Here is a 19,283-nt window from a genome sequence, read left to right on the forward strand (position 1 = left end):
AACTGAAACTAGAGGAAACGCCAGAGAAGGAAATATGTCAGTGTGTAATGTCAAAGAATGTCCACAGATTTATCACTGTTGCCAGGCTAGAGTTGTAAATATTAATTAGGTTTTGCCTGTGAATAAAGAAAAGGCTTTTCACTTTTCTGTGGAGTTAACTCAGTTGAAGCAGGAAGGCAGGTTAGACTTTTTGGATCATACTTTCCTCCCCCTCACTGTTCTCTTGCTACTGTTTTTGCGGTCACACTGTGTGTGTGTCTGTCTGTCTGTGTCTGGTAGACCACTCAGCGTATTTACTGTACGAATAGCAAATGCATACACACACTCGCGTACACTGCCACTCAAATTGCATCCCCCTGTCTCTGAGTCTGTGTTTTCAGTTTCAGTGTGGGAGAGAGACAGTCGGAGAACGTGAGTGATGCAGTGTTTTTTTTTCGTGGAGATGAGGATCAAGTAGCTCAGACGGCGCCGGTGTGCCCCATCATCCCACTCCACTCTTAACCTAATCACAATAACAGCAGAATTTCCCACCTGTTTACAAAGGTCCAGAAGTAAAGAAAGATGATTCCTTCACTTCAATGCTTCCTATCGTGCTTTACCAATAAAGGATTTGACCCCTTATTGACCAATAATAGGCATGTTTTGGTACTACTACTGAATCAGGTGGATTACTGAATTTACTGAGAGAAACCAATCGCTCACATGCTTATTATAGACACTGAGAAGCTGCATTCTTAGGCCACTTTATAGACTTCACGTTAGTGATTGTCAGAGATTACACATTTTGCAACATACATAGCAGTCCAGCTGCTTGAGGACAAATTTACAGTTTGAGTCCATTTCTCAATTTAGCTGTAAAAACAACAGCCCAAAGCAGTGATTTATTAAAAGTTGTATACAGATGGCCACAAGGGTAGAGCGCTAGGCATCATAAGATAATAGAGTTTGAAGTTGGATACTGGAAAGACACTTGGCTGTTTTGATAGAATGTGGAGATCAGTAATTAGGGCCTGTTCTGTTGCATTAAAATAGGAACATGAGTTAATAGTTTTGTAGTTGACTATTGCAGTCCATGTAAGCTATTTGTGGGCACGGTGTCAGTTTATGCTGTCTTACACATGCTCTTCTGTGTCACACATCACCACTCTCCACCCACAGACAACACAAATCCCTGGACTCCACCATCAAACTCTGCCAGCCATCTCCTAGCTATAAAACTTCATCGGCACAGGAGGCGTATTGTAAGCGGACCTTTAGCAGAGCAACAGCTTCAGTACTCCGTGTGCGTCTACAAAGGATGCAGTCAGGCACATTATTGCATGTAAGTCATCCATGTTTTAGCGGCACTCGGAGCCTAATACACTATAATCACTGTAGTTACACATGTAAAATGTAACTCTTTGTTGGTAATTTTGCCATATACGGTGTAGAGCCCAAAATACTTGCTAGTGTCCCCTATTTTTATGTATTGGCTTAGTTTACTGATAGGTTAATAGGGCATGCAAAAGTTCAATGTAAAAGCGACTATAAAACACAGCTGAAACGGATCCCCCGTAGATACGCCGTCAGTGTGCCTAAAGAGTCATATGGGAATGACTTCGCTGTGCTTTGATAATCCAACGTTGGCTTCCTATATGCATATTCAATTTACTTTGTGAGATGAGCTTGAATCCCTCTGGCTTATTTCCTCCCTCTTAATTCTTTTATTTCTTTATTGCCCCCTCCATCCTTTTCTCTCTGCTTCATATAACCTTTCTTCTTTGTTTTCCTACCATCCAGACTCTCCATCTGTTCATTATGTGGCAGCATGCCTCCACCTAAAAACTCATTTAACTCCCTCCCTGTGTTCTCTTTACTCATCACCTCCTATCCATGTCTGGCCATTTCTAATATAGTTTAGGCCAGTTTTAATATAGTAGTATGATCCCAGGTCCCATTTATGGAAGTATTGACCATAATCAAAGAATTCAAATTGAAGGTTTTTGACTTAAAACTATGCAATTTTACATCAGTTTGGACCATTATTACTACTATAAATGCCCAAAAAACTTAAATACAAAACTTGAATAATTTTATTATTTACAAACGCCTTGGTCTGAACATTTTATTCTTCTGGCAATGTTTACCCTGTAAAATCGTATTCTTTAAATCAAAAGAGCAGATTCAGAACACTTTTAAACAGTGTTTCATTAATTATATTTATTCACAAATAAAAGGTATGATAAACGGTTCACTTATTTTTTTTACATGTACAACACAGGCATAGTACTTAAGTGACAGTCTTGTACTTATTTGCTAATCACCTAGCTATTTGGCACTCAATTAGTGTGATGAACATCATTCTATCAGGGCTTATTATATCGCATTAGTTCCAACCCAATGCCTAACAGAATGACTGGTAGATAATTCACTCTCATCAGCAATATTATGTACTGCTTTTGCAGGTTGTGAACATTGTATCGATACATTATTGCACCGTTCCCTACGTCAGCTCGTTCAGATGCTAACCACATTGTTTTTTACGTTTATTCGGCTTAGGCGCATTGCAGAAACGCTAAGGCGCTGTGCCTGCGACTAAGCCATATTATGGCATGAAAAACCCTGCACAGCTCATCAAAGTTGAAATGGTTTACTTATTTTTGGTATTTCAGGTAAATGTCAGCCAAAACAATTTCTACACACAACTACAAAAAGAATGTAGACGTCCTCCTAATAATACAACCTTGGGGATTTCAGTGCAGACTTGCAAGTAAATGTGACAAATGCTAAATATCCCATGCACACACACCACGCTTTTTCCAATCTATTTTCTAGTCTACTTTGCTCATTCTTGTATCCCTCTTCTCCTCTGTCATCTCCTCTTATCGCTTTCCGCCATCCCTGCTACTCCTCCCTCAGTGTTTCCACTGTTGCCAGAATGTCATCCCTATCAAAATTCCCTGGTCCAAATTACCTTCTCCCCTTTCTTTCCCTCCCTCTGCCTTCCCATATTTATCTCCCTTTCTCCCCCTCAACTGTCTGCATTCCACAGATTTGTGACTCTAGATAGACCTCTCTCCACCCCTCCTCACATTCCTCCCTTCTTCTCCATTCCAACGTAGATGCCTCCAGATGAACATTTTGCCTTTTACCTTCTCACCCCTCTCCAACCCAACCCTCTTTCTCTGTGTAGTGACTACGTTCCACTCCAGATTCCTGACTCCAGATTGTTGGCGTCTCCTCTGGGAGCAGAGGGGAGGGGGAGGTGGAGTGTCAGCTGTAGACTGCTGGCCTCTCGAATGAATGACATAATTGGCATCCCAAGCATTCACTGGTGTGGAGAAAAGTTGGGAAATTTAGTAATGGCTTTTCAGAGGAAGTACAATGTAGATTAGATCCCAGTTTGGCAACATTGCCCAATTTTGGATTAGGGCTTTGACTCCGAACTTCGCTATTCGAATATAATTCGAATATTTAAAAAAATATTGACATTCGAACGAATATTAGGCAGCCCTTTAATATTCGAACCTGTTATGGGCATTGTTTTTTTTGTAAATGTGTTTGCTTGCAAACGTTTTCAATTCACTCCCCACACACACACGCGTGGCTCGACGCACACTCCAGCGCAAAAGTATAAACATCAGACCACTTATGTAGGCTACGGTGAAATATCCGAACTTCCTGTTGAAAGCATACTGTTTGTATTTAATCCAGGGTCTGACTTTTAATAAAAAAATTGTTGTGGCAGTGTGTTTTTCTTCTGAAAACATCATTGCACGCCTATTGCCTGATACACTGCCCTCTGGTGGACAGAACATATACGAAGTTTGATACCAATATAAGTCTTACTGAAGGCATTTAATGGTCAAAATATTATTAATAAATATTAGAATATTAATAAACAAACAAACTTCGAATATGATTTTTGGGCAAAAGTCAAAGCCCTATTTTGGATACCCATAATCACTAACTATAACCACACCATTATTTTTTTGCAGTGTGAACTGGTCGCTGTAACATAAAGTTGGTCACGTACACACAGTGTACTTGTGCTTGACATTTTTCCAACATGTAATCTCAGTGTGCTCTAGTGAGTAAGCGAGCCCGCCAGGGAAGCATGAGGACAGGAAGAGGAAGTGTTCTGTTGAACAATGCTGTGAATGAGACAGCATGGGGCTGTAGCAAGAGCCATAACAGGGGCAAAGGATGTGGGCCTTCAAATCTGAATGACTGTCACAAGTCGGGGGACGTCAGTGGGTGTTAGGAGAATTGTTTGAAGCTTTTCTAACTTTTAACTTGAAGATGAAGACCGCTTTTAATATTCCTCAAAATTGCTCAAATAAAACCTTTACTAGGCCACCTTCTTTAACTTTGTAATGCAGCGTGGCTTCTTTGGTCTAGGTAAGATTACTTTTGCTGTTTCAAAATCAAGCAATTATGCTCTAAAAAGAAAGTATATTATGTGTAAAATTGAAAGTGTAGGAAATCTGTGAAATAACTGAGTGAAGCAGCGTGGGTCATTTCACTGAGACCACTTTTGCTGGCATCAGGTAAAGGAAATCTAATTCTGGCCTTGGGCTGCAGCACATGTAGATTTTTTGAAGAGGTACAGTGGGGCAAAAAAGTATTTAGTCAGCCACCAATTGTGCAAGTTCTCCCACTTAAAGATGGGAGAGGCCTGTAATTTTCATCATAGGTACACTTCAACTATGAGAGACAAAATGAGAAAAAAAAATCCAGAAAATCACATTGTAGGATTTGTAATGAATTTATTTGCAAATTCCTCGGGAAAATAAGTATTTGGTCACCTACAAACAAGCAAGATTTCTGGCTCTCACAGACCTGCAACTTCTTCTTTAAGAGGCTCCTCTGTCCTCCACTCGTTACCTGTATTAATGGCACCTGTTTGAACTTGTTATCAGTATAAAAGACACCTGTCCACAACCTCAAACAGTCACACTCCAAACTCCACTATGGCCAAGACCAAAGAGCTGTCAAAGGACACCAGAAACAAAATTGTAGACCTGCACCAGGCTGGGAAGACTGAATCTGCAATAGGTAAGCAGCTTGGTGTGAAGAAATCAACTGTGGGAGAAATTATAAGAAAATGGAAGACCTACAAGACCACAAATAATCTCCCTCGATTCGGGGCTCCACGCAAGATCTCACCCCGTGGGGTCAAATGATGAAGAACGGTGAGCAAAAATCCCAGAACCACACGGGGGGACCTAGTGAATGACCTGCAGAGAGCTGGGACCAAAGTAACATGATGCCGCCAGGGACTCAAATCCTGCAGTGCCAGACGTGTCCCCCTGCTTAAGCCAGTACATGTCCAGGCCCGTCTGGAGTTTGCTAGAGAGCATTTGGATGATCCAGAAGAGGATTGGGAGAATGGTCAGATGAAACCAAAATAGAACTTTTTGGTAAAAACTCAACTTGTTATGTTTGGAGGGGAAAGAATGCTGAGTTGCATCCAAAGAACGCCATACCTACTGTGAAGCATGGGGGTGGAAACATCATGCTTTGGGGCTGTTTTTCTGCAAAGGGACCAGGACGACTGATCCGTGTAAAGGAAAGAATGAATGGGGTCATGTATCGTGAGATTTTGAGTGAAAACTTCCTTCCATCAGCAAGGGCATTGAAGATGAAACGTAGCTGGGTCTTTCAGCATGACAATGATTCCAAACACACCGCCTGGGCAACGAAGGAGTGGCTTCGTAAGAAGCATTTCAAGGTCCTGGAGTGGCCTAGCCAGTCTCCAGTTCTCAACCCCATGGAAAATCTTTGGAGGGAGCTGAATGGCTACTATATTGACCCTTTGGCGCTGCCGTACTTCTTCATAACACATCTTCTGCTGCAGGATGTAGGCAGGCTGCCGGCATGGAGAAAGACAACAGCAACACACTTCTGAATGGCGCTTTTCTTTTAAAAAAAAAACTCCCGGACGGCTCGGTAGACAAGTCGAAAGCCATATGCACATTGTGTAAAGCCGAATTAAAATATAACCGAAGCACGTCAAGCTTGAGCTACCACCTACGAGCTAAGCATATTAACGTGACGCAGTTTGATGCTAGCGGGCTCAGGCAAAGCAGTATTTTGGAGAGTGCTACTTGCCGACCTGTGGATGAAACCAAATCCCCAAAAATTACTACAGCTCTTGCAAAATGGGTGGCAACTAACTGCAGACCTGTCAGCATCGTAGAGGACTCGGGTCTTAAAGAAGTGCTACGGTTGGCATGTTCTGACCCGTCTTATACATTGCCATCAAGGGGGACAGTAGTTTCACCATACACAGCCTGTATGACATGGAGAAAGCAGCTAAACTGGAACTGCTGCCAAATGCAAACGCTGTCTCATTAACCGGTGATCACTGGACGTCAGTGAGTAATCACAATTATTTAGGAGTTACTAAACACTATATTGACTCTGGCTGGACTTTGCACTCGTTTGCCTTAACGGTGGTTGTTAGTGTTACATCTCAGTCAATTGTTGTCAATCCTTGTTAAAAATGTAAAGGTTAAATGCCCTGCTGTGGCATCTGGTTTTTGAACCATTTTGTTTGTACTGTATAAGCAAAGTGTTAGTGTTACATCTCAGTTAGGTTACGTACTTGTAGGAATTGTGTAATAATGACAGATTCACACATTTGTTTACAGTAAATAAATAATAGTCAAGTTCATAAAGTCACTTTCTTTGCATTCATTTGATTCCCAACCAAGATACACTGGTAAGAATTGCTTTCCATTGTTATTTACTTAAAAACTGTTCTGAAATGCAAAATAATAGAATTTTAATTGTGATAAAACATGCGATTAATCGCGATTAACTATAGAACTTCATCGATTAATCGCGATTAAAAATTTTTAATCGTTTGACAGCCCTATTATTTTATCTTCATACTTTTTGATAGGCATGCAGTTTTTAGGTAATTCTTGTCTCAAGGAAGCATTCGTCCCCTAGAAAAGCTTCCTGATCAACTTGTTGGTAGACAACCACATCTCACAGTTGGCTTTATACACTCCATTGCAGTGAAGTTTAATTAAATTATCCAGTTAATGTATAAAATTGACACCTCAACATGAACTGTTATGTGTCCCTAAGTCTCACGACTTACATTTGACGTCATCCTTATTCTGCATTTAATGAGCTCCACCAGGTTTTGTTCCACTTCCCGTTTGCTATTATCTTGTTTTGTTGTAATTGAGTTAAACCTTTGTATCAGTCTGTCTAGTTTCGCGTTGCTAGACCTATCTTTACAGTGCTGCGGAGGAGGGTCTGGCCAGTCCACACAGCATTCCGGGATCCGAGAAAAATGTGCTCTGGTTTATTAGCATTTCTTTAGACCAATCACAATCGTCTTGGGTGGCCCTAAGCGCCGCAATAACGGCGCATCTGCAAAATGGCCTCAGGAAGGAACTTTTTTTGGTGGAACGTGCTCGTTCAAAAGTAGTTTTAGTCATCCAACAGAAAACTCGGATTCAACAGATCTATCTAGTTAGCTGTCTGGATTTACCTTGGAGAGATCTGAGGAGCAGTTAATTATAGTCCTCATAAATGGACCGGAGTTTAGAATGCTAACACAAAGAAAGCGAAAGGTGAGGGACATCCGGCCCAAAATAAGGGACATCTGGCGGATCTTCCGTCTGTCAGAAAGACTTTTTGAAAATAATTCGTTGTTTTGGTAAACACTATTTGAAGTACTGCAAGATAAGAAGCCTTTATGTTCGCCCTGAAAGAAGTTGCCCTGAGGGGTTTTAGCTGTGAGACAGCTAAACAGCCTAGTCACACTCCAGTGTATTTACTTTTAAACAACCCTCAGCCACACTGTTGACCATGCTAATATTTGGTAACGCTTCACATTTATGTGAGTAATGTTGTGTTGTTTAAAGACCAGCACAGCATTAAACAAACACATTCTCATTACAGAATCAAAACTTGAATTTGACGCTTTTGTAGGTTGATATAGATAGGTTGATTTAAAATTCAAAATATTGCACTTATTTTTGTTGTATTACCAAAAAGGTAAAGGAACTTCATTGCGTTCAGCGTCCATGGAAAGTTGCAGATTTGTACCAGTCACGCAGCCACGATGCTGCATGCGTCGTCGTGGACACATGCAGCCATTTTCTCAGTATGGAACCACTTGCGCGTCCGCGACTGGTACAAGTCCGCAGATGTCCGCAAACGCAAGCCTGTCTCCACCTCATCAATTAGTTTAGCTAAGGAGTTGAACGTTTAGTCTGTGTGGAGGGAGGGCGGTTTAATCTGCCAGTCCTCATCGATAAAGTGGCATGTGTCACGTAGCTCTCCACTGAGTAACTTCCAGCAGAGAGCCATGAGATTAAAGCACAACTTTAGCACTAGCAAGTTAACTAGCAATTGAGAAATATATTGTATAGCCTACTTTTGTTTTGCCATGCAACGAACCTTTTTTAATTATTATTTTTTTTTTTATATTATTTTTAACTGAGTATTAATTGGTCAAAATTCTTATTGTCGGTTAAAGGTTAAACTATTAATTAGTAACATCCCTAAAAAGGATCCTTGGATCACCACTACTCTCAAACAGTGTTTTTCGTGACAGTATCAGCATCAAGCTCAGCGACTGGATGTGGATACAGCACAGGTTGACTTTCCTGTCCTTGTAGCTCTTCCGGAGAAATAATTCAACAAATGGACCACAAAATGGCCATGGAGTTGGCAGTGCACAATCACGCAATCGCCTACTGGAGTTACTGACCACAAACCCTTTGTCTAAGGCAGAGCAGCCCAGCTCTGTGGTTTGATAATGTTAACAGAGTGCAAGAGGCTAGAGGCATGCTGGTGGTTCAGTGGACTGTACAGTGCAAATCATACACTATTGTGATTTTGAATACAGCTCATGTTCTTATGTCTTGTCATCCCCTTTCTTTAAAGAAAATATTATTTTCCTGCAATGAATTTACAGTGCTAAGATCTCTGGGCCAATATGCATTGACACCATTAACCATCGTCACAAAATTATTTTTTTCTAAAATACTATTCATTTTCCTATTAATTGAAAGAAGTGACGTTTATCTTGTAATGATTTAGCTGGGAACCTTCGCAGTTGTGCTGCAAATTTTCACAAAAAGTACAAAAAGTACTAATGCTTCATTTTGTGAATTATGCTGGACTTATATCTGTAAAAAGGTTTAATCTAAATGACCTGATCATCAAACTGGGATGGAGTTTCCAAAAAGAGCATCCTCTTAGAAGTTAAGTGAGTTGGAGGAACATCAGACTTCTCCCGCCCGCTATCCCTTTTTCCAACGAACAGAGTGAGGCGTTAAGCAGCCATTGCAAATGGAGACTCCCTTGAGAAAACGGGCACCCCCCCCCGCCCCTGTCTGTTTAAGACCTTACCCTTTGACCAGAACTAATGCTAACCTTCAGCCTGACCTTTGTATTCAGGCAGAGACGATACAAAGCTCCCACCCCCCTAACTGCCTCTCTTTGTGGTCTGAGGCCTATTGTGCATATTTTGTAATGTATACTTAGGGCCTTGTTTTTTGTAATACACAGTATAATTATCATGCATCATTTTGCAGTGATTTATGTATATTGCAATGTTACATCAGTGTGGCTGTATTTATATTTGATATAAGTGCTATAGCAGAGGTATTTGTCCTAATACATATATACTATTACGTAATATTTTAATACAATTAATAATAATAATTTTTGCTGCACCCAACTGTGTGCTGAGCATTGGACAGGCCACAGGCGACCCCAGGGAAGTGGCTTAACTTCCACTATCCAATGCATGGACGACAGGGAGCGATGATTAAAATCAGGGTCCGACTATTCTCCCTTTCTCTAAAAAGTGTTGGGGCAGTCAGCAAAACCCATATAGCAGAACACAAGGCCACTCGTGCCCGTACGCATCCACTCACAAATTCAAAGTATGTCGCATATAAAGGCGAAAGGCCCTGACGCAGATTTCATGTCTGACAGCCACTCAGGGCTGGTGTAATGGTATAATGGTATAGGTTTAATGGTGATTCTGTGAATGCGCTAGGGGGCGTATCCCAACCCTGAAGAATTAATAATAATATTATTATTATTTATTCGATTTACAGGGAATGACTGGTCTCTTTGTCGACAGGACAAACATGACTCATACATGAAGATACATCTTTGAAAACCATTTAACTGTTGCTCATTGGAAGCCTCTAACTGATTTTATACATTTTCACTGGTACTGAGACATAAAAAAATTGTTTCTTTACTTTTTTCTGTCTTGAAATGCTGGTTTGCAAGCTCACTAAAGGTGTGGGCTCAAACGGTCTACTACCAGTTCCCCTGGGGATGGAAAGCTATAGTTGTCCTCTGAAGCTTAAGAATATATTGTCTGTGTCAATTACAGGCCACTGTCTGTCTCCACCTCCTTTAGCTACCAGACAGTGGTAAAGGCATTATCCCAGCATGTAACTTGCTTAGATAGGCTTGGTTTGGTGTGACTGTTAATTTGATTTATGGCTTGTTTCAGACGGGATTGGGGTGACTCATCTTCAAATCGTCCTAAAACAGCAGCTGTTTCAAATCCTTTTATTAAACAATGGAGCAGAGTTGACTTCTTTTTGACCCGTTAACTACTATTACAGCTTGGTTTAAGATGAGGGCAACTTTAGGTGGTCAAATGACTGAATCAGCAATATTTAGTGAAAAACTTAATGTGAGCTCTTAATAGTTTTCTTCTGTTTTAGAAGCTGAAGAGTCCCTGGTGATGGTAACATGGTTGTCATCTACTCATCTGCTTAGTTGTTTACAGGACACTGTTTTGCAGACAGATTTATTGTCTCTCCTCTTACTGTTAAAGTGAGAATTTACGGTGGGGATGATGATCCAGGGACAACACTGAGGGCAGCTTCACCCCAGGGCTTCCTGGTTGTTTACTGATTCCTAGTTGACCTAGCTTTCCCTTTTAGGATCTGAATACGTCTGGTCCTCTGCCAGCCCTGGGTCACTATGGGCTGCCTGTTCACGTGGCAGCTATTCAACACTGCTGGGTCCCCACATGGTGCTGAGATGAGATTTGATTCCTCATTGATGCTAGGGTCCACAGTGGTAGAGTCTGTATAAGCCCAGATAAGATTATCAACATATTTAGGCATGTTTATCTAAATCCTTGTGGGGCTTCTGTAAAATGATATTGAAATCCGCGGGGGTAGTATTGGCAACAGTACTTTAAACAGAGGTTTTCTGAACATTTCTCAGACCGCCTTTGTCTTTTAAAATATACTGATGTATTCTCTTTCTTTTTGAAATAATACATTTTGTTTTGTGATGGCAGTGATATAGCGACTCAGCGCTAATGATTGAACAGAGAAACCTTCTGAAACAAAGGAGCCCTTTATAGAAGAGGCTTTCCCCAGATTTCAGGCATGTTCATCAGCCCATCTATAATGCAGTTCTGTGAGACAGGTTTTTGTAGCACTAATTAATCATGTACCTTGTACAAAACTGGAATAGCATCAGATGGTTTTTACCTAATTTGTTTGTCTTCAGAAGTCACGAAAACCTCGCTGGTAGTTTTATCGCTAAAAATGTGGTCACTGGTTGTCGTTATTGCTCCATTGTCTGTATGCCCCACTTGAACCTATTTGTCATCATCATTGTCAGTAGCAGCAGCCTGCTGTGTCTGGCAGCACAGTTGGTGAGAGGACATTGATGGCAATGAGAGAGGCTTCCCCCTTTGTGGTAATTGTGGCTGAGACACTGGAGCAGTTTGCAGGTTAATCCCTTAATCTTTATTAGCATAGTTTGGTAACCAGAGAGCCAAGTCTGTATTATTGCTTAGCACACTCAGGCCACATTACCACCTGGTATTAAAATCCGATCTGAGTGATCCGATCACAAGTGGACAACTCTAAGTGCGTGTGTTTCCACCTGGAAGTAGAATGTGTCTCCAAATGCTTCTTAAGTGACCACTTAGATTTGCTTAGTCCTCGCACACAAACGGACACACCGTTTTTTGTGCATACAAAGTCATACAGGCAAACCAAAGACATGACAAATCCAGTCTGACTTTGGTTTTAGTAGTAGTGCATGGAAAACTAGGGCATCTCTTTACCACCCTTACTTTCATCACTCTCTCTGTCCCTTCTGCATATTTTCCTTAAGGCCCGGACACACCGAGCCGATAATCGGCCGTCGGGCAGTCTGGCGAGGTCAGTAACTCGAGTCTGTTCGGTGTGTTCCGTGCCTTCGTCCGTCCAAGGGGCCGTCGGCCTTCATTTTGGCTGATTTGACATGTATAATCAGCGGGGCGGGCACAGCCGGCAGTCAGACTCAAATGACCAATCTGATTGGTAGAGTGCTAACCCGGAAACGAGGAGCGGGATGAGCGTGAGTAGAGTCTCTCAAAATCTGACGAAAATCTTTTAAACTGACCTTTGTCGATCTGAAATGAAGACCGATTCAGCAACTGCATGGCCTATTTCTCTCTCAGAATGTTTTCAGAAACACGTTTCGGTGAACTATTTTAGTACAATATGAGATCGTATTCTGAACAAGCCGCCATGACAGTCTGTCTTTGACTTTCCAGTGAAACAAGACCCACGTGACTCATTTGTCCAATCAGCTGCTGGTTCTCCTTTTTGGGCGACAAAAACTGTGTTCCGAGGCACTTTTTTGACCAATTTGAGGAGACCGATCAGTCAAACTGCCTTTTCTGCTGACGTTTGGCCGTTGGCTGTGTGTGTCTGGGCCTTTACTCTCGTGTGTGTGTTTGTGTGTGTGTTTTATTACTCTCACATAAATCATACATGCCTACAGTCTGTCTGGCATGATAGAGGTTTTAAGTATTGCATTAAGTTACTGCTGATAAAGACCCAACCTTTCCTGATTTTCCTGCTTCATTATAAAATCTTTTAAATAGCAAAATAATGGGACTTTTATTTCAAAGAATTATTAGGAAATGAAACCGTTCCACCGTTTTACAGCCGCTGCTTTGACCACTCAGGCTCGCCAGCTTCTAAATGGCAAAAGGAGAAGTTGCGATGTAACACTAAATGTCAACATAAGTTTTGTATACAAGAAAACTCCACTGGGCCCCTTTTTTAAATAACATTTCCAAACCAATAGATAGAATGAAGTATGTCACTAAACCTCTGCTGCTAATAACCTGGAGTACATGTGCACAAAATGGGCTCATGTATATCTTCAAGGCAAGGGTTAAGGCCTAAGATGATGACCCATTTTAACTTTGGTGGCTGATTTTTGTCTCAGAGTTGGATTGTCTGTCCACAAATGTTCTGCCAAGATTTCAGGCCTCTGTTCCTCCTGTTTTTCTCTACTCTGCCGACAACACGGTGTCCGTTTTGTCCCACAGGAGGCTTTTCTGGCTGCCTCTGATTTTGGCCTGCGCCCATACTGTCGGCTTTGGCAGTGTAATTTCCCCTGACAAGCTGATGGTTAGTGTTCATCCAGTTGGCCCAGTCAGTGTAATTTGGTTTGTGTTGAGAGCTTCTATTCCCATGTTGTGATTCTGTCTGATTTGTCTGACTGTGTCATTTTGGTCACTGTCAAGATCTCCACATTGAATGGGTGTAATGCTAGGTTGGTTTCCCAGGCCTTTCCATATCTTTTTCGGAAGTGGTGCTTGTTTCTCATTTGTGGCAGGTCCACATGCTCTAACCTAACGTGATCTATTCTGTAATCCATGTAGCCTACGTGATGTCTCCAGCACAGCACTGTTTTGGCGTAGGGATCCTAATAACTGTATTTCTGTGCTTATATAAACATCTGAAATGGTCAAAACGTTGTGCCAGCTCTTTGACCCTCTGTCAGATAATTGCATACGAATTCTGTCTTTAAAGCTACTTAGTATATTCATAGCATATTATTTTCTAAATGAGGCTAGTGCTTGTAAATAATGCATACAGCAGCATACAATAACACTTTCACTACAGGTTTCAGAGCTTTATTCATTTTTGATATCTAATCTTGTGGTATGGCTTTATTAGACAATGGTAGAGGGGAAGTGGCAGAAAATAATGCTAAGATAAAGAAGATGACATGTGACAATGACCTCCTTTTTTTTAGGCAGATGTCATATGCCTTTAAATCCCATTGTGCTGCCTGGGCAGGTCCGACATGCATCTTTTGGTTAACTTGTATGTAAATCTTGTTTTTGCCCAGAGATGAAGACCATAATACGGGTGAGAAAGAAAGGGGTCACCTGCACCTGTATTGATAATGAAGTGGAAGTGCCTGCTCATGATCATGGATGGGTGGGTGGGTGGAAGCACTTGCAGAGAGATGAAATTGTTTTCTAGCACCAAGCACCACCTCCACTTCATTGACAGTTGCTTTTATTACCTTTTTATCCTGTTGGTTTTCTCTGCCACAGCTCTTAATTGTTGCTGCTTGGCCTGCTTTATCTCGCTCTATAATTGTCACAGGATTGTCTAGCCAGCTCCAAACAGAGCATCGGCCTGCATCAGTTCACCTAGGCCCTCCAACAGGAGGGAGACACTGCAGGCAAACCCAAACACAAGCTTACTCTTTTAACTTTCTCTGTGTCTGTTGAAAGCCATTGTATGTTGTCTGTGATGCAAACCCCCCAGGGACTTGCCTCATACAGAGAAGAGTGCTTGTCTACTCAATATTTTACAAGGAGAAACTCTTAAGACTGGTCTCCTTGCCTGTGATGGGACAGTGAGGATGGACAAACCTATATGTTGGCAAAAAGACAGCAGTAATCACTCAAGGGAAACTTAAGTTTTAAAGACAAAAAAATTATAAATAATGAAATATTTGAGTTAGCTGGGCTTTTACTAAAACTATTACCAGAGAGACGTTGAGAAAGAGTGTTTGTAATTTAACTTGCACAGCGAGAGATGTACTACTCTGTACTACTCTTAGAAAAGATATTCAATGGAAAAATGACATTCCATTGAAAGCTGACTGTGTATAGTTGGTGACAACCAATTTGTTTGTGCAAACGGTCTTTGGCCTGTTCTTAAAAGAATCTTATTTTCCACGCACATCTCATTTTTAATTCATTAACACCTCTTTGTATGTCTTCTCTTTCAGTCCTGTGTGCAAAGAATCTGGCAAAGAAAGACTTCTTCCGTAAGTAGAGCCTATTTTTACATGTTGCTATTCCTGTCCCATTCCCACCCTTGTGCATTAGAATGGGCTTTGTCAGCAGTGGCAGATTGCTTGGCTTTTGAAGCTGTGCTGTAAATGAAGTCCCCCAGGAGCTGTCTGTCTGTAATACACCCTGGGAGGCTTGGCACGCACAGGGACCCATCACTAACCTAACTTCTAGTAATAGGTATCAGGTCCACTGGTACAGAAGCACTATACTTAATTAAAAAGGGTTTAATTAAACTGGACAGAAATTACACCTAAAAGCAATTACATGAGAATAAACGCAAACTTCACTGTGTAGTCAAGACATTTCATCCTCTGATTTTGCATTCTGCCGTTAAAACGTCACATGGCATGTCAAATCATGCTAATTTTGTAGTGGTAGAAAATAAGGAGACTTAAATATGTTAGTAAGTGGTACAAGTGGGCTCTTCCTAGCTTTGTTTGGCTTTCTATTAGAAAACAAGCTAATGAGAATATAGAGAAACTGAAGAGTGCTACACCATAATGGTGAGATTGGACTCTAACAATGTGGACACAAACAACACAAGTGGACACAAACATAAATAGATTGAAATGCTGATAGTTGTAGGTCATCCAAGGGAGGAAGTAGTATGTTGTCTTTCTGGCTTCTAATTTACTATTGGTTAACTTTTAGCTTACTATAGGTTAACGTTTAGCTTTTGGCCATTTTTTTAACCTCTGTTTAGGTGATCAGGACAGAAAGCCATCCTCTGCCGCTGGCATTAATGTATGAGGAGACATGTTATTTAGTTCCACTGATGAGAAATTTTTCACAAAAGAATACCCTGAAGCAACCCACATCTTTTACCCTAATTGCCAGTTATGTTATGGTAAAAGAACTAAATTGCAATATTAGCAGGGTATTTTGTTTCTCCATTAACCTGGAAGTCCTTGATACAGACAATAGCAAGTTAATTTTTGTCTAAAGGTCGTGACACACTAACCCGATAATCGGCCGTCGGGCAGTCTGGCGAGGTCAGTGACTCGAGTGTGTTCCGAGGCACTTTTTTGACCAACTCGGGGAGACTGATCAGTCCAGCTGCCTTTTCTGCCGAGGGTCGGCCGTCTGGTTGGTGTGTCAGGGGCTTAACGCGCGCGCACACACACACACACACACACACACACACACACACACACACACACACACACACACACACACACACACACACACACACACACACACACACACACCACTCACTCACATACAACCATAAAGAGGGAAGTCCCACAAAAGCATATGGGTGACTGAACAGGTTTGACTTGTGTGAAGTATCGTTGCCCAGAGGTTTATACTCTGACACAATTAAAATACACATACAGACATGCACAGTCACACCGAGAACATCAGATAAACGCACCGAGAAGAATCCATTATCAGATTTCCAACTGAATGAGATACTGTGAAAAAACTTTCCTTGTAGTTAGTTAGTTATAGTAAATACAAAAACAATACAATAGTGAAATAAAAATGGCATCAATGCACACATACTGTGTGTTGTATTAATTGATTCTGTGTCAGTATCTCAATCTACACAGGATTCTTTAGAAATGTCCCAGTTTATAACTAAACTTCATGCCTGCCCTGCGAATTTGTGACCATTTGCATTGACTCTGTATGTAATCGCATCACAGAATTCGCACAAAAACACCTGGGTGTGAACACGCCATTATGGTGACTGATGTTGCATTGTCCATGTTTGCTTTAGGCTGGATATAAACAACTGTGATAAATAATTGTGGAAATTTTCTTGGCAGATAAAAAGGGTGCAGAGAAACCGTTAAACTATATAATATCAGGGAAATTCACGGCTGTACTTGAGTCTCTGAGGCTGGTTGTACTTCACGTCTTTTAACTCAACAATTTGTTTAACCTGCCTGTCCTGCAAGATGTTTGGAGTGATTGGACAGGCCATTGTTTGTTATATTGTTTCAAACTAGATTAATTAAAGGTTAAAAAGTATCTGAAAGCATATAAAAATAGGGACATGACCAAGATCAATAGAAGAAGACGTCTGCATGATGAGGCCAGTGACCTTCCCTGTAGTGTCCGCTTATAGAACTTTCTCAGATGGACACAGCAATGCGTACATCAAATGTGAAAGGATCAACTGCTTGGCTTTAGTCAGGAACACAATTTAATGTTTAACTGCGTGTAACAGACAAGCCCATTAGTCTTAAAAAAGCAAGGGGGAGCATGTGTAGAAGAACTAAAGGGACTTATGTAAAGTAATTGTGTGTAATTTTATGGTTATGAGTAAAGTGTTTACAACTGCCAACTGAACTTTCTGTGAATTGTGACAACCAGAGATAAACTTGTGACTGTCGGACATAATTCATCCACCTGCAATACATTGCATGTAGGCTAATATATGTACTGGTCATGTTGTTTTAATTCAATGTTGGTAGCGTGGACGTGCAAGCTGTTCAGGAAAGTCAGTGGCTGCATGTGTCCACGACAATGCACGTAACATCTATGCTGCCGACCAGTACAAGTCCGCAGCTGTCCACGGAAGTATGTCAGAGCTGGTGCCGGCTATCGGTCAGAAATAAAAGCAAAATTAGCATCCCTAGTCTCATATAAATCGGTCAAATGGGGCTTGAATGTGTCACTGTGACACATTTCCTCCGTGAGAGGGTATTGGTGACCTTGCTCAGGGCTCTAGACCAACTGTTTTTACTAGGAGGGTTAGCGCACAGGCAGGAAATTTAGGGGCGCACACCTTAAATTGACTTGCAACGCAGTTTTTCACATTTCCCCCATTTTAACTGTCATTGATAAATGTTTTGGCAATAAATACAGAAACTACAATCTGCTTTCATATTTTAGTTCACAGTCACGCTTTAATTGAATGGTGCTTAACAAATGCACATTCAGAAATGTAAACAAAGTATTATTATTGGCAATGTACTGTATACTTTTCACTTCCCTCTGTCTACTTTTACAGGGTTGCCGGATCCCTTTGCCAAAGTGGTGGTGGACGGCTCAGGACAATGCCACTCTACAGATACTGTGAAAAATACGCTGGACCCAAAGTGGAATCAACATTATGACCTGTAAGTCAACGGAACTGTGGAGCAGTGTGACATGTTGCTGTATACACCTTATCCCTCATTAAGAATCAAATGCAGCGAATGTGTGCGATGGATTTGTGTATGAGTTCACTCATCACCTGAAATTTGAAAAAGAAATGCGGCATACTGGTTCTGCTCTCTAGTATTTCTGTGTGAAACTGCTATGACAAGTGTTTTAGGAATGCAGATGAGTCGTCTCTTTATTGTGTGCAGAAACACCCATCTATAAAGCTCTCGAGCTGTTTTACGTGTGAACAAAACATCTTGGAGAGTGAGATGTTAGACATTCCATACCTCAGGCCTCACCAATACATATGCATATGAGATTTCCGGGGAGGAAAACACAACTTGTAGTGATATGAATTCCTTCTTTCTCAGATGACAGATTCTTCCTATTTCGGGTATTATAAACTCCTGAACTCCACTCCTGAACAATGTCCTCTGTGAATTGGAGTTTTTCTAATTTGTATTATAACAACTAATACATCTTGCCTTTCTGGACACACTTTCATTTTCACACACCTGTTTCTCAATGCTTCCTAACCTCAGATCCCCTCTTTTACATAATTCTTCAGCCCCTTCTCGATCCCCACCCTCTCGGAGGAGCATGTTTCCCGCCAGCGACCCCTGGCCTCTTCCTCTGGTTCAGGAAATGGCTCACATGCCACAAAAACCAGATGGGAGTGTGGGCTTGGCAGATTGCCAACTCGCTACACCCCCAGCTTTAGGAGGTGGGGTCTTTTCCCACATGACACTGATACTACCAGTAACCAGATGCCTCGATGCTCTACATTATGTGTCATACATACCCTGCAAAAATGATATAACTTTAACTACAGTTGATGCTCAAGAATTCATATTGGTGTCCTATGCAAAACATACCACTGCTACAGTCAGTTTTTACTCTCCCTATGGCCATCCATATTAAAAATGCATTGGCAGTAGTTGACAAGTTGACTCTCTTCATCACAACCTGCCTATCACAGGCCTTGGAGGCCTGCATGGCAGACATACCCACCTACAGTGTAATCACAGGGCTCCAGACTAACCTTTTTCACTAGGAGCACAGTGGCCCCCAACTGAACATT

The 19,283-nt window shown here is 41.4% G+C and overlaps 1 protein-coding gene across 2 annotated transcripts in view; it reads left to right on the top strand.

Annotated features, from left to right (window-relative positions):
• The window catches only part of LOC144536360 (E3 ubiquitin-protein ligase SMURF2-like), a 63,908-nt gene that overhangs the window by 10,516 nt on the left and 34,109 nt on the right, over positions 1–19,283 (top strand). Inside the window, exons 2-3 of one of the 2 annotated variants that reach the window (XM_078279452.1) lie at positions 15,040–15,078; positions 18,069–18,177. In XM_078279452.1, coding sequence (XP_078135578.1) covers positions 15,040–15,078; positions 18,069–18,177 — 148 coding nt within the window. The remainder of the gene's footprint in view (positions 1–15,039; positions 15,079–18,068; positions 18,178–19,283) is intronic. The other variant, XM_078279460.1, reaches the window with a different exon arrangement.

Source organism: Sander vitreus, chromosome 2 (assembly GCF_031162955.1).
Source record: "Sander vitreus isolate 19-12246 chromosome 2, sanVit1, whole genome shotgun sequence".
In the NCBI taxonomy this organism is placed as follows: Eukaryota; Metazoa; Chordata; class Actinopteri; order Perciformes; family Percidae; genus Sander; species Sander vitreus.